This window comes from Thunnus albacares, chromosome 16, assembly GCF_914725855.1.
Source record: "Thunnus albacares chromosome 16, fThuAlb1.1, whole genome shotgun sequence".
NCBI lineage: Eukaryota > Metazoa > Chordata > Actinopteri > Scombriformes > Scombridae > Thunnus > Thunnus albacares.
This window is the reverse complement of record NC_058121.1, coordinates 17,943,761-17,957,982: the sequence shown is the minus strand read 5'-3', so window position 1 is coordinate 17,957,982 and position 14,222 is coordinate 17,943,761. Positions and strand designations below refer to the sequence as shown.

Here is a 14,222-nt window from a genome sequence, read left to right as displayed (position 1 = left end):
AACATCTTCAGACAGCTGATTCTGTTTGCTATCCGCTGATGACGGCCACAAGATGTGACTGAAAGCTCTTGAAAATTGGATTTCATGCTAAGGATCATTTGTCAACTTGCTATAATAACTTTTATTATCATTAATTATGTTCAAAGATAAAAGAGAAATTCAGCGGCAAATTCTTGTGTAGCACTAAAAAGAGCTTCCCTGAGATATTCTGCATGTGAGTTGTACTGGTCTCTCCAACTTCTTCAAATATGTGAAACGTGTAGTATCACCCCAATCTTGCCGACCAAAAAAAGACATGGGCCTGCTGTCTATAGGAAGCCCAATGGTCTGTGTGTGTCCAATTGGGCACCTCGACAGCAGCTGATAGCACATGCAATGCACAGCTGTGACGCTTGAAGGGGAGTATGGGGCCTAATAGCCAGACAAGCTATCAGGAAAGCTCTCATCCTGAGTGACAGGCACTCCTTGTGACTCCGCAGCCCTATAAGGGCACATAAAATTTAGGGCTCTGGTGTTTCATTCGCCACCCCCCTTCCTGGGTTTTCTTAGCAACCCCCCCTCCTCTTACTCTAGTGAACATATCTTCTGGAAGCTTCTGAATGGGAGCTTCTAGAAACCACCCCTTAAGTATAAAAAGACATTTGCCGTTCAAGGGGTCTGCATAGAGTGAAAAGACACTCACTTGAACACACCACCAAGACAGACATACTGCTCACAGCAGCAGCAGCAGCAGCAGCAGCAAGCGCAGATTTGGAGCTTTTCAAGAAGAGAAGACAAGGTGATACATTGGACGACTATCTTCAAGAAGTGACAGAAGACCAAGTTTATATTCAAGGTAAGATTGGAACACCTCAAATACCTCTAATACAGCACTTTCTCAGCAGTGCACTTTAAAAGAAACAATAATTATTGCAATAGAAAAATTAACAGTAAATTGGGTTCTTACATGGTAAGAGCACAGGAAGACAGGCACAAATACTCACTACTAAATAGATTACAGTAAAAAAAAAGAAAAAAGAATGATATACTGCTCAAATATAAATTAAAGTACACTTATTTCAGATGTTTGATATCAGTTATTAGTGGTATGACAGAATATTCTCTCAATATCTCAGTATCTTTGTGAGACTAACATGCAAGGAGCACATGGCATGGAGGGTGACCCTGTGTGAGAGCAATGGCGGATGAGAGGGAAAACCAGTTGGCACAAAGAGCAGACATATGAGATTTACACCTTGGCATAGAATTTTTTTTTTTTTTTTTAAGAAAAAAGAAAACATCAAGGTAGAGGCTGTGTTTGAATGCAAAGGAGTAATATGGATTCAAATCTTTATAGGGCCTATTTGAGTCACGAATGTGTTTTACTGAGGACTAATGTCAGACCAGTTTTCTTCTAAATACATACACATTCATCAAAATAATCAGCAAGTAATTAATGCGCTATGGTTAAATGCCAAATCTGATTTTTCTTCCATCTTTGATTTTGTTCCACTGTTCCTTCCTTTAACATAAAGGTGTTAAATGACACATGTTGAAGCTGGGGGGGTTGGGAAAAGGATCAGAACTCCACCCATTTCCCAACTGACAAGTCTTTGATTGACGGAAGGAACATGTGCTGGTCTACCATCACCAATTGCAACCTCCCCCTCCCCCTTAAGCCATATGGCTATCTTTATCAAGGGGGAGAAAGAGCCTTTAAATATAACAGGAAAGCAGGAAATCAAATCCAAAAAACGTGGCACATAAATTTAAACTTTATTGAGTATGAGACACATTATTATTATTATTAATTCAGATTCAGAGATTCGAGAGACTTTATGTCACATACATATACAATTAAGTATAGTGAAATGTTTTTGCGCCAAACAAAATCTATACCTATATCTGTGATTAACATTTTATGATAAAACATAAAACATTCGTTCAAAACAAGAATCAGCTCCCACATACTGTCAACACTTATAAATTTACATCAGGTGTTTCTCACAGAAAAAGAAAATAAGCCTGCATATATATATACACATACACACACAAAACAACCAGCCAATTAATGTCATTGCTTTATCTCCGACTCACCTGTCTGTATACAGTTATGCAGGTGTCCACTTTTTCAAAACATAAAACATAACATAATATGTGCCTCCCTTTAGATGCCTGAGAACGCTGGACACGCCATGGAGGAGGACATGGAGACCTTTGCCTTCCAGGCTGAGATTGCTCAGCTGATGTCCCTCATTATCAACACCTTCTACTCAAACAAAGAGATCTTCCTTAGGGAGCTCATCTCCAACTCCTCAGATGTAAGTAAACTAAGCACTTCCTCATCATATGTTCCCGCCTTGTAATGAAAGCAGACAAATAGCACCTGTTTAACACCTGTATCCCTTTCTGACAGGCCTTGGACAAAATCAGATATGAGAGCTTGACAGACCCCAGCAGACTTGAGTCCTGCAAGGAGATGAAGATTGAAATCAGGCCCGACCTGCATGCTCGCACACTGACCCTGATTGACACAGGTATTGGCATGACCAAGGCTGACCTGATCAACAACCTGGGAACAATTGCCAAGTCTGGCACCAAGGCTTTCATGGAGGCTCTGCAGGCTGGAGCTGACATCTCCATGATCGGTCAGTTTGGTGTTGGTTTCTACTCTGCCTACCTGGTGGCTGAGAAGGTGACGGTCATCACCAAGCACAACGATGACGAGCAGTATGTGTGGGAGTCTGCAGCTGGAGGCTCATTCACAGTCAAACCTGACACCGGTAAGTTTTATTCTCCTCATTACCATAGCACTGAAATCAGTAACTGGCATGATTTAATACTGTTTGATTAATTAACTGGCACTGCTCTCATGATTGATTTTATTGCTACTTTTAGGAGAGTCCATTGGCAGAGGCACAAAAGTGATCCTACATCTCAAAGAAGATCAGACAGAATACTGCGAGGAGAAGCGTGTCAAGGAAGTTGTGAAGAAACACTCACAATTCATTGGCTACCCTATTACACTTTATGTAAGTTCTTATAAAAGCCCATTAGAAAGAGTTTGCCAACTTGAAACCTAATAAAAACCAATGATATTGACATGCTTTAACACAAAAATTCACTGTTCATATTTTATATGTAAGGTGGAGAAGACTAGAGAGAAAGAAGTGGACCTTGATGAGGGAGAGAAGGAGGAGGAAGTTGACAAGGAGGCTGCTGAGAACAAGGACAAACCTAAGATTGAGGATGTGGGCTCTGATGAGGATGAGGACACAAAGGATAGCAAGAACAAGAGGAAGAAGAAGGTCAAGGAAAAGTACATTGATGCTCAGGAGCTGAACAAGACCAAGCCCATCTGGACCCGTAACCCTGATGACATCACCAATGAGGAGTATGGAGAGTTCTACAAGAGTCTCACCAACGACTGGGAGGACCACTTGGCTGTCAAGGTAAGCTAAATCTACTGATGACTACTCAACTCTCTTTGCAGACAGTCATATTTTAAAGCTAATAATTTCCTACCTGTCTCTTGTCTCTGTAGCATTTCTCAGTGGAGGGTCAGCTCGAGTTCCGTGCCTTGCTCTTTGTGCCCAGGAGGGCTGCATTCGACCTCTTTGAGAACAAGAAAAAGAGAAACAACATCAAGCTGTACGTGCGCAGGGTCTTCATCATGGACAACTGCGAGGAGCTGATTCCAGAGTACCTCAGTGAGTATCCCACTGCATACATAATAGGATAATATGAGCTCTCTTTATTAGTAAGATTATTGGGTTTTTACCTTTTTGCTTCCTTTGTATGGCTGACAAGTCTGACTTCATTGTCTCCTTTCAGACTTCATTAAGGGTGTGGTGGACTCTGAGGATCTGCCCCTGAACATCTCCAGAGAGATGCTGCAGCAGAGCAAGATCCTGAAGGTCATCCGCAAGAACCTGGTTAAGAAGTGCATGGAGCTTTTCACTGAGCTGTCTGAGGACAAGGACAACTACAAGAAGTACTACGAGCAGTTCTCAAAGAACATCAAGGTAGGTTTATGCACCCGAGTTCCTTTTATTTAACCCTGACCCCTCAGATGGAAGATTTGAATTTCAGATTTGAATTTCAGATTTGGATTTAATTTCAATATTTGTAACGCATCATTTTATGTTTCAGCTTGGCATCCATGAGGACTCACAGAACAGGAAGAAACTGTCTGAGCTGCTCCGATACTACACATCAGCCTCTGGAGACGAGATGGTTTCCCTGAAAGAGTATGTTTCACGCATGAAGGACAACCAGAAACACATCTACTACATCACAGGTTGGTTATTCAATTCAATTTCCTTTCTTTTTGCTTCCATGCTTTTGCTAAAAGTTTTCTCAAAAGTGATTTAGTAGATAATGTAATTGATGTAATGAACTTAAAATAACTTTAACAGGTGAGACCAAAGACCAGGTGGCTAACTCTGCCTTTGTGGAGCGCCTTCGCAAAGCCGGCCTAGAGGTTATTTACATGATTGAGCCCATCGATGAGTACTGCGTCCAGCAGCTGAAGGAATATGATGGCAAGAACCTGGTTTCAGTCACCAAGGAAGGCCTGGAGCTGCCTGAGGATGAGGAGGAGAAGAAGAAGCAGGAGGAGCTCAAAAATACATTTGAGAACCTTTGCAAGATCATGAAGGACATCCTTGACAAGAAGATTGAAAAGGTAATATTACTTCTTAATATTATAATATTATTTGTCCAATATTATTATTATTTGTCCAATATGAATAAGCTATTAATAAGCTTGGATTTATTGCATTTTGATCATGACAATAACACAAATATTCATTTTTTACAGGTCAGTGTCTCCAACCGCCTCGTCTCATCCCCGTGCTGCATCGTCACTAGTACTTATGGCTGGACAGCCAACATGGAGAGGATCATGAAGTCTCAGGCCCTGAGAGATAACTCCACCATGGGCTACATGACAGCTAAGAAGCACCTTGAGATCAATCCTGTCCACCCCATCATCGAGACCCTGAGGCAGAAAGCAGAGGCTGACAAGAACGATAAGGCCGTGAAAGACCTGGTCATCCTCCTGTTCGAGACTGCTCTGCTGTCTTCAGGATTCACACTGGAGGACCCACAGACACACGCCAACCGCATCTACAGAATGATCAAGCTGGGTCTTGGTAAGTTTTTTTTTTTCTCTCTGACTGCTGGCATTACAAACATTACAGGAAGTAGTCTGCTTATTATTTACATTAATAATAAACTTGGTCACTAATGAATGCATTTCACATTCACAGGCATTGATGATGATGACTCCGCAGTCGAGGACCTCATTCAGCCTGCTGATGAAGATATGCCAGTTTTGGAAGGAGATGATGACACATCAAGAATGGAGGAAGTCGACTAAAATACTTAGTAGACTCTTTCTTGCTTTCTTAATTTTTATTTTTGTAAGTTATTGCTTCTTCAAACAGAAATTTAATTCTAACACAACTCTAATTTCTTAAACAGTAATGTTAACTGTTATTATGATAACTGAATGATGAATGTAGCCCACAATGTGGTTTAGCGTACATTATATCAGCTGCTTACGTAAAACTACTGGAAACCAATACAAGTAATATAAAGTCACTGGAAATTTGACATATGTGCCTTTTTGTAACATTTTTTATGAAAAGCATTCAAATTTGTAATAAAATGTATTTACAAATAACACCTGCAATCTCTTGAATTTTTGTAATCCTTGCATACTTCTGATTTTAAACACTTTGTTCGGTTCCTACAAACTAAAATAGTTTGAAAGGTTATATTTTACCGGAAGGACGATAAAGGTATATTGACACGCATTTATAAACTCCCTCGTTGGTGTTCTGGAATTTTCAGTGAACACTGCATGGTTCAGTCTACTCTCACGCCTTCCTCACTCGACACAGTTAAGCCCCGCCCCCTCCAATCCAAATATTATGAGAGGCGTGTCCAAGCGTTGTGATTGACATTCCATGGGGCCTATCAGCGGTCACCGTTGAACTGTAGCGAGGAAGATTCCAGATGGTTCTGGAAGCTCAGGTCGGGATTTCTCGAACACTCTGGGAGGTTATAAACTCAGCTGAGCTAGACTGTATCGCCGTGTATCCAGTAGAGGTGTCGCTAACCGGGTCCTGTGCGCCGCAGAAACGACCTCCATACATTTCTCACCGAAGTTTTCGATACATCGAGGACCAAGGTAAATTAATAGCATCATTTTTTTTATAACGTTAGTATTACAACGGGAGATTAATTATTATATATATATTGTGACATTCATCAGTGGTTAATATTAGCTAACGTTGGCGTAACTGTTACAAAGCTCGGTAGCATCCGTTTCCATTGAAATGTATATTTTATAAGAAGACGATAACTACTGTTAAATATTCTGACATATCTAGCTTCAAATGGTGATAATTTCATTGGAGGTAGCAAAAGATGCAATGTACCGGTTACATCGTGTTACAATTAGATTTTGACGGTATAATAACCATAGGGCTTCTATTTATGGCATTTAATAATATTAATACTCATATTAGTGCTTTTCATTTGTAGTTAATCTCAAAGTGCTACAGCATCAAAATCATACAACACACAACATAAAGAAAATAATGTAGCGTTACACATTAAGGCTACAGAGCCAGTGATCCTCGTTTGGCACATTAGCGTCATTTGCACATTACAAAACTTTTCCAGGATTATCTTGGCAACTATCCTGTCCACATTACCTTTGCATTACTCAAAGCTGGAAGACAGCAGCCACACGGACCACATGGTTAATTCGTGGTGCACTTGACAAGACAGGAATTATGTTAAAGGGCGCTACTTAATGAGATTTAATCTGAGATTTAATGAGATTTCCTGAGCAGAGGAATTTTTTCTCAGATTTTGTGTCATTGCGATGGCCCTCACAGTGTGTCAAGATCTGTGGAGTACGAGCCATCATTCACAAGAATATGAGCTTTCGATTTCTATGGAAACTGCTAGAGAGTCCTGTCGGCCTCCTGGTACCTTCTAGAAACTTGTATTTCGCCTGGGAAACCGGCAGGTGGAGTCATTTAGGCTCATTATGCTGATATGCAATTCCAGCCACGTGCTGATCAACCAATAATCAATCATGTCTATAATAGCAGAAGAGTTTACTTATATGCTTTAATAGCCTGCTGTCATGATTTAAATACATTTGTGGGCTGAAAACAGTTTTTCATTGCTGTTTTCCATTTCCACTGAGGTCTCGGCTCTGTAACTTGATGAAATGAACTGTTTGAGACAATTCTGCTAAATACACTTTTAACTTTCAGCGTATACCTTTAGGGTATTTGCAGCTTCCCTGAAACAAAAATTATATAATGTAATTTCTCTAAAGCCAGACGCAGGTGGGGTTAGTCTCATTTGCCAAAGATGGATTATAGACAGGTGGAACGGTGAGCAGAGCCGGACAGTCTGTCACACCACCTGCCTGCACGAATGATACATGCCTACACATCTCCTACCTATCCTTACTGATGCATACGTCACTGTTCCCTTGGTTAAGTGGTGATGTTAACTGTAAACTGATTATTTGGTCAGGATTTTGAGAATGGCATTTAAAGGTGATTGACAATATTAAAGGATACACATGTATTGTGTAAGATAATAGCCATGTAATAAATATGGATTTAACTATAAGTTGTTTGTTGAGACTGGCAGTTTGTGGTGATGTTGCTCCCATTATATTATATTGTTGGGTGTCACTTTTATTACTCACATATTACTCGCACATTTCCTGAGGGTGATCAATGCTTGTTGTAGGTGTGTCAGCGTAGTGACTCACTGGGCTGGAAGCATTATAACTGACCACAGTACATGATCATGCACACAGGCTGTCATTTCAAAAAGGAAATAAGAACAAATAGAGCTATTGGATCAAAATTTAGTCTTATGAAAGTGTGCAGTATTATTTCATGTGGCAATGCAATTAAGAGCTGCAACGATCAGTTGATTAATGGATTGATTGTGAGAATTTGCTGCTTTTCCTTGTCTTATATTATAGTAAATTGAATATTTTTGGGTTTGGAACTGTTATTCGGATAAAATGAGAAATCTGATATCATCTCCTTGGGCTCTATGAAATTGTGATGAGCATTTATTACTACTTTCTAATGTTTTATAAACCAAATGATTATTCAATTAATCAAGAAAATAATTTTCAGATTGTTGTTAGTCCAATAATTCCGTTGGCTTGTATAAATGCTGCTTTAGAGAAACTTGCTGCTAGCTGATAGGACATCCCAAGTATTTTGTGTATGCATGTGTATTCCATGATAAACTTATGTTGTAACAAGCATCGTCCCCTCTGCTTAGATGCCTGAATCACATGACCAAGTGATGGAGGAGGAGGCTGAGACCTTTGCATTCCAGGCTGAGATTGCTCAGCTGATGTCCCTGATCATCAACACTTTCTATTCCAACAAAGAGATTTTCCTTAGGGAGATCATCTCCAACTCTTCAGATGTAAGTTTGTCTCTGTCCTTAATGTTTTATGGTGTTTTATAGGCAGTAATAATTTATTTTTGTTATATATGTCATTGTACACCAATCATAAAGAAATAAAATATGACAAATACTGAATATCAACATTTATGAATGATTTTTATTTTAATTTCTTCTCCAGGCCCTGGACAAAATCCGCTATGAGAGTCTTACTGACCCTTCCAAGCTGGAAACTGGCAAAGACCTCAAAATTGAAATCATTCCTAACAAAGAGGAACGCACATTGACCCTGATTGACACAGGTATTGGCATGACCAAAGCTGACCTGATCAACAACCTTGGAACAATTGCCAAGTCTGGCACCAAGGCTTTCATGGAGGCTCTGCAGGCTGGAGCCGACATCTCCATGATCGGGCAGTTTGGTGTTGGTTTCTACTCTGCCTACCTGGTGGCTGAGAAGGTGACGGTCATCACCAAGCACAACGATGACGAGCAGTACGCCTGGGAATCCTCCGCTGGAGGCTCATTCACAGTCAAAGTGGATAACTGTAAGTAATGTAAATGCAATTACTTAGCAGCTAATTATCAATGAAGTTTTATTGGTCAAGGAAATAGGAGGTGCCAGGGTTATCTATAACCTGCACTGACCCATCTTTTTTTTTCCATTTAGCTGAACCAGCAGTACGCGGCACCAAGGTCATCCTGCACTTAAAAGAAGACCAGACAGAATACTTAGAGGAGCGAAGGATCAAAGAGATTGTGAAGAAGCACTCGCAGTTCATTGGCTACCCCATCACACTCTTTGTGAGTATTCATTCAAATTGACTAATAAATTACAATCTTACTGATGAATATTGTGTCTCAATAGCAAAATTGCATTTAAAAACACGACAGTTTTTATGTTTTATATGGCTTTAAATTTGCACAGTAGACTTCTAAATTAAGTCACATCAGTTAATGTTAATAGAAGAATCCAAAAAACATGAATTTCACACATGTATGATTTAACAACAGTGCACTGTTTTTTGTAATGGACTACAGATGTCGGAAGTCTGGCAAATTGGTTTCTTTTTTGGTCAGTGACTAATGACTTATTTTCATTCAGGTTGAGAAAGAGCGGGACAAGGAGGTGAGTGACGATGAGGCAGAGGAGGAGGACAAGGACAAGGAGAAAGACAAGGAGGAGGAAGAGGAGAAGGACGAGGACAAGCCCGAGATTGAGGACATAGGGTCAGATGACGACCACGACCATGACCACGACCACGACAAGTCTTGCGACAAAAAGAAGAAGAAGAAGAAGATCAAGGAGAAGTACATTGATCAGGAGGAGCTGAACAAGACTAAACCTCTGTGGACCCGTAACCCAGATGACATCACTAATGAGGAGTATGGAGAGTTCTACAAGAGTCTTACCAATGACTGGGAGGACCACCTGGCTGTCAAGGTTGGTCTCTTGCATATTTTGTCCAAAATGGATATATTTTAAAACAAGTAATATAATCAAGATTAATAACTGATCCAATCAACTGTTTTTCCCGCAGCACTTTTCAGTAGAAGGCCAATTGGAATTCCGCGCCCTGCTCTTCGTGCCTCGACGCGCTCCCTTCGATCTCTTTGAGAACAAGAAGAAGAAGAACAACATCAAGCTATACGTACGCAGGGTCTTCATCATGGACAACTGCGATGAGCTCATCCCTGAGTACCTCAGTGAGTATTAACCCCAGTGTGGAATTATTACTAATCCAAGAGTTTAGAGAGATGTGGTGTGTGTGTGTGGGGCTTCAAGAAATAAATGAAGTAATCTCACTCAAATTATTAGTTTATATAAGTCAAATATAATATAGAATCAAATATATTATTTTAGTAATTTAATTCTGGTGTATTGCTAACCAATGTGTCTTTATCCTTCCGATCAGACTTCATCAAGGGTGTGGTGGACTCTGAGGATCTGCCCCTGAACATCTCCAGAGAGATGCTGCAGCAGAGTAAGATCCTGAAGGTCATCCGCAAGAACCTGGTTAAGAAGTGCCTGGAGCTTTTCACTGAGCTATCTGAGGACAAGGAAAACTACAAAAAGTACTACGAGCAGTTCTCAAAGAACATCAAGGTCAGTGCTCTCACCTTGCCCTGTGCAAGCTGCAAGTTTTCCTAATCTTCTTTCACTCTCAAACTTTTGGCAGGCACTCTGTATTAAACCCTTGTGCCTTGGTTATGATACTCAATTAAATGTCATTACAAATCAGGCCAAATATATTCTGGATTCTGGCAGGATGGAGCTTACAGATTTACTTTAAAAAGTGCAAAGCCTAACAAGAAGCCTTGGAATTTTAGTCAATCATTATCGTTTGTTCCTCTGACCTTTTACACAGTAGCCATCTGCCTGATCCTTTGGCCATATTGTCCTTATGAAAAGCTGCTTTGAGCCTTGTTTGGAGCTCCTTACTGCCACCTTCTGTTTAAATGGTGGCACTCCTGTTATCAGTGGTTACACCTCATGGCCAATATCAGTGTTATTACATGTTTTAGTTAAAGAGATAATATAATTGTTTGCAAGAATTAAATGTCAACATCATCTTTGTTTGCAACTGTATGTTACTGACAGTTGAATGAATGTTTTCTTCATTTTACAGCTCGGCATTCATGAGGACTCGCAGAACAGGAAGAAGTTGTCTGAGCTGCTGCGATACTACACATCAGCCTCCGGAGACGAGATGGTTTCCCTGAAGGACTATGTGACACGCATGAAGGACAACCAGAAACACATCTACTACATCACTGGTGAGGATGATCTTCATCTATAAACTGTCAACTTAAATTAAAGCATTTTGAAATCAATGGAACTGAGGTAACTGATATCTGACAATGTATCAATGTATTATGACACTGTATTTCAGGTGAGACCAAAGACCAGGTGGCTAACTCTGCCTTTGTGGAGCGCCTTCGCAAAGCCGGCCTAGAGGTTATTTACATGATCGAGCCCATCGACGAGTACTGTGTCCAGCAGCTGAAGGAGTTTGAGGGCAAGAACCTGGTTTCAGTCACCAAGGAAGGCCTGGAGCTGCCTGAGGATGAGGATGAGAAGAAGAAGCAGGAGGAAAAGAAGGCTCAGTTTGAAAGCCTGTGCAAGATCATGAAGGACATCTTGGAGAAGAAGGTGGAGAAGGTGAGCACTTAAATAATTTAAAGATAATCATTATTAAGTTTGTTATGGTGTAAAATCCAATGTTGGGTATTTTAAGTAAAATGGCATTAATACTTGCTTACCTCCACAGGTCACTGTCTCCAACCGCCTTGTCTCATCCCCCTGCTGCATCGTCACTAGTACTTATGGCTGGACGGCCAACATGGAGAGGATCATGAAAGCCCAGGCTCTAAGGGATAACTCCACAATGGGCTATATGGCCGCTAAAAAGCACCTTGAAATCAATCCTGACCACCCCATTGTAGAGACCCTGAGGCAGAAAGCAGAGGCTGACAAGAATGACAAGTCTGTGAAGGACCTGGTCATCCTGCTCTTTGAGACCGCCCTGCTGTCCTCAGGATTCTCCCTTGATGACCCCCAGACCCACTCCAACCGCATCTACAGAATGATCAAGCTTGGTCTTGGTGAGTATACTATTTAAAGCTTTCATAACATTTTATCTATACTTATTGCAAATGCCTGAATATGCTTTATTGACATATTCTTATTCAGTAACATAATTTTACTTTGCACCACGTCTTCAGTGACTCATAATTCATGTTCTCTTCTAGGTATCGATGAAGATGATCTGACTTCAGATGATACTATCTCTGCTCCCACTGAGGACATGCCCCCTCTCGAAGGGGACGATGATGACACATCCAGGATGGAGGAGGTGGACTAGATGTTTCTATTGCCTGCTAGAGTACACAAGTAGTGTTATATAAAATTTCAAGTTTAATGTTGTAAATGATCCTGGAATGTCGCCCCTCAACCCCTTTTTTGACCAAGTTCACTTTACATCCCCCTTACATTGACCATACAGTTCAGATTAATTCCTTTAGGACTTTCATTTTTTTTGTTAAGTTGTCAACTTTTTGTATGTTCAGTTGTATCAATGCGATTGTTTTTGTATTTATTGACATTCCGATGTTCTTTGTGTGTTCTTACTTCAACTGTAAATATATCAAAATTGATACTGTTATTTGAAACGGTGGGACCCATGAATAAAGGTTTACCATGTTAACCAGTCATGTTTTGTTCATGTGTACTGAGATCTCTCATGGGGATGAAACGGTATCTCTATCCTTTGTTACTTTGAGTAGTTAATTGTCACAAGAAAAAATGTGTAGCGCTGAAGTACTTTTAATTTCTAGTCAAAGATAAGTTGAGTCTTACTACATTTGAGGGTCAGTTGTAGATTATTAACTTCAAACTGCTGTGAATGGGTGTAAACAAGTGATCAATGAACAAGAAGTGATAACTAATTACATCCCTGGGAGGAAATAAGCATGCATTTATTTAAATCAGTAACACATTTGCTTCTATGGGCATTTGTAATTGACCAGTTGCCTCCATGGTTGACTCAACAACTGGCTAACATACAGTAGTTCATGGCTGCTCAAGACACATTCAAGGACATTCATGGAAAATAATGATTGGTGGATGATAAACAAACATTACAGTACTGTAACATGTTTAAGATTTTAGCCATTGTAACAGGATCTAGCAGAATTTTTGAAATTAATCAACTCAAAAGGAGGGTTTTGTTCTTAAGGGACATCACCCTACAGTCTTCCACTAGATCAGTCCAATATCCTCCAACAATTCACTCAGTGTGGACAAACTGACCAAACAAGTATTAAAAAAGGAAGTCCAGATGTCACAGAGGTCACGGTGACTGTATCCTAGGCCTACATATGGACCTTTTTCACAACAGCCTATTTGACTTGTTATAGTAGGAAAAGCACATGTGTTACAGTGGCTCCATTATATTCAAGAGCCACATTAAGCCAGTGTGACAGTGAGCCAGCATTCACAATACAGTACCAGAACATACAGAATTAACCTAATAATAAACACAGGAAATGCTTGTTGGATTTCTTGGGGGGATTTGGATGAATTAATACAATTTGAGGAACAGTCACTGTAGGAGTCAGTTGTTCAACAAAACAGTCTGGTATGTGGGGATGTTTACTAGCCAGAAGAAAATAGAAGTTATACACACTAAAAGTAAAAAAGAGGAAACTGTAATCATTGCCACAGTGAATCAATATGTAAGATAAACAGAAGAATGTAAGAGATATATAGTAACATCAAGGAACAGACTCAATTATGAGCAGGTTACAGTGGTGGAGAAAGTATTCAGTTCCTATACTTTAGTAAGGGTATCAATATGGAAATACTACATTACAAGTAAAAGTCGTACATTGAAAATGTCACTTAAAAAAATAAAGTACGTAATTATTATTAGCAAAATGTACTTTCATATCAAAAATAAAATAAAAAATAAAATGGCCTCTGAGCACTTTAATATTATATATGATATTATTGCATTATTAGCATTTAACTGTTGTAGTTGGTAGAGGTGGCCTTCTGAACTTAAGTGGAGTAGAAGCATAAAACAGCATGAACTTGAGTTATACCACACTAATACAATTAAATGATACAATCTTCCCCTGTATGCTGCACTACCAAATATAAAGTTTAAAGTTGACCATATCTGGAAAGTAAATGTGGCCATAATTATGTACAGTTGCTGAAATTGCATACACAAACGATGTAGGCTATGTTTAAAAACAAAGTATAC

General features: G+C 39.8%; 2 protein-coding genes across 2 annotated transcripts; both read left to right on the top strand.

The window, feature by feature from the left end:
* The first annotated feature begins 645 nt into the window (after positions 1 to 645).
* Positions 646 to 5,670, top strand: hsp90aa1.1 (heat shock protein 90, alpha (cytosolic), class A member 1, tandem duplicate 1). Its single transcript, XM_044329488.1, has 11 exons — positions 646 to 835; positions 2,151 to 2,300; positions 2,396 to 2,762; positions 2,878 to 3,011; positions 3,126 to 3,431; positions 3,524 to 3,689; positions 3,814 to 4,004; positions 4,132 to 4,279; positions 4,398 to 4,666; positions 4,802 to 5,135; positions 5,253 to 5,670. Exons 2-11 carry the CDS (start codon positions 2,151 to 2,153, stop codon positions 5,360 to 5,362), a joined length of 2,175 nt encoding a protein of 724 aa, XP_044185423.1. The 5' UTR covers positions 646 to 835; the 3' UTR covers positions 5,363 to 5,670.
* Positions 5,671 to 6,016: 346 nt separating this feature from the next.
* hsp90aa1.2 (heat shock protein 90, alpha (cytosolic), class A member 1, tandem duplicate 2) lies at positions 6,017 to 12,659 on the top strand. Its single transcript, XM_044329487.1, has 11 exons — positions 6,017 to 6,178; positions 8,323 to 8,472; positions 8,633 to 8,999; positions 9,122 to 9,255; positions 9,557 to 9,895; positions 9,993 to 10,158; positions 10,368 to 10,558; positions 11,082 to 11,229; positions 11,346 to 11,614; positions 11,724 to 12,057; positions 12,205 to 12,659. Exons 2-11 carry the CDS (start codon positions 8,323 to 8,325, stop codon positions 12,315 to 12,317), a joined length of 2,211 nt encoding a protein of 736 aa, XP_044185422.1. The 5' UTR covers positions 6,017 to 6,178; the 3' UTR covers positions 12,318 to 12,659.
* Positions 12,660 to 14,222: the final 1,563 nt, after the last annotated feature.

Coding starts and splice junctions, on each gene's coding strand:
- hsp90aa1.2 (XM_044329487.1), top strand. CDS start 8,323: ATGCCTGAATCACATGACCAAGTGATGGAGGAGGAGGCTGAGACCTTT. Junction 9,896..9,992: donor AGGACCACCTGGCTGTCAAG/GTTGGTCTCTTG, acceptor TTTTTCCCGCAG/CACTTTTCAGTAGAAGGCCA. Junction 10,559..11,081: donor AGTTCTCAAAGAACATCAAG/GTCAGTGCTCTC, acceptor TTCATTTTACAG/CTCGGCATTCATGAGGACTC.
- hsp90aa1.1 (XM_044329488.1), top strand. CDS start 2,151: ATGCCTGAGAACGCTGGACACGCCATGGAGGAGGACATGGAGACCTTT. Junction 2,763..2,877: donor CACAGTCAAACCTGACACCG/GTAAGTTTTATT, acceptor TGCTACTTTTAG/GAGAGTCCATTGGCAGAGGC. Junction 4,667..4,801: donor TTGACAAGAAGATTGAAAAG/GTAATATTACTT, acceptor CATTTTTTACAG/GTCAGTGTCTCCAACCGCCT.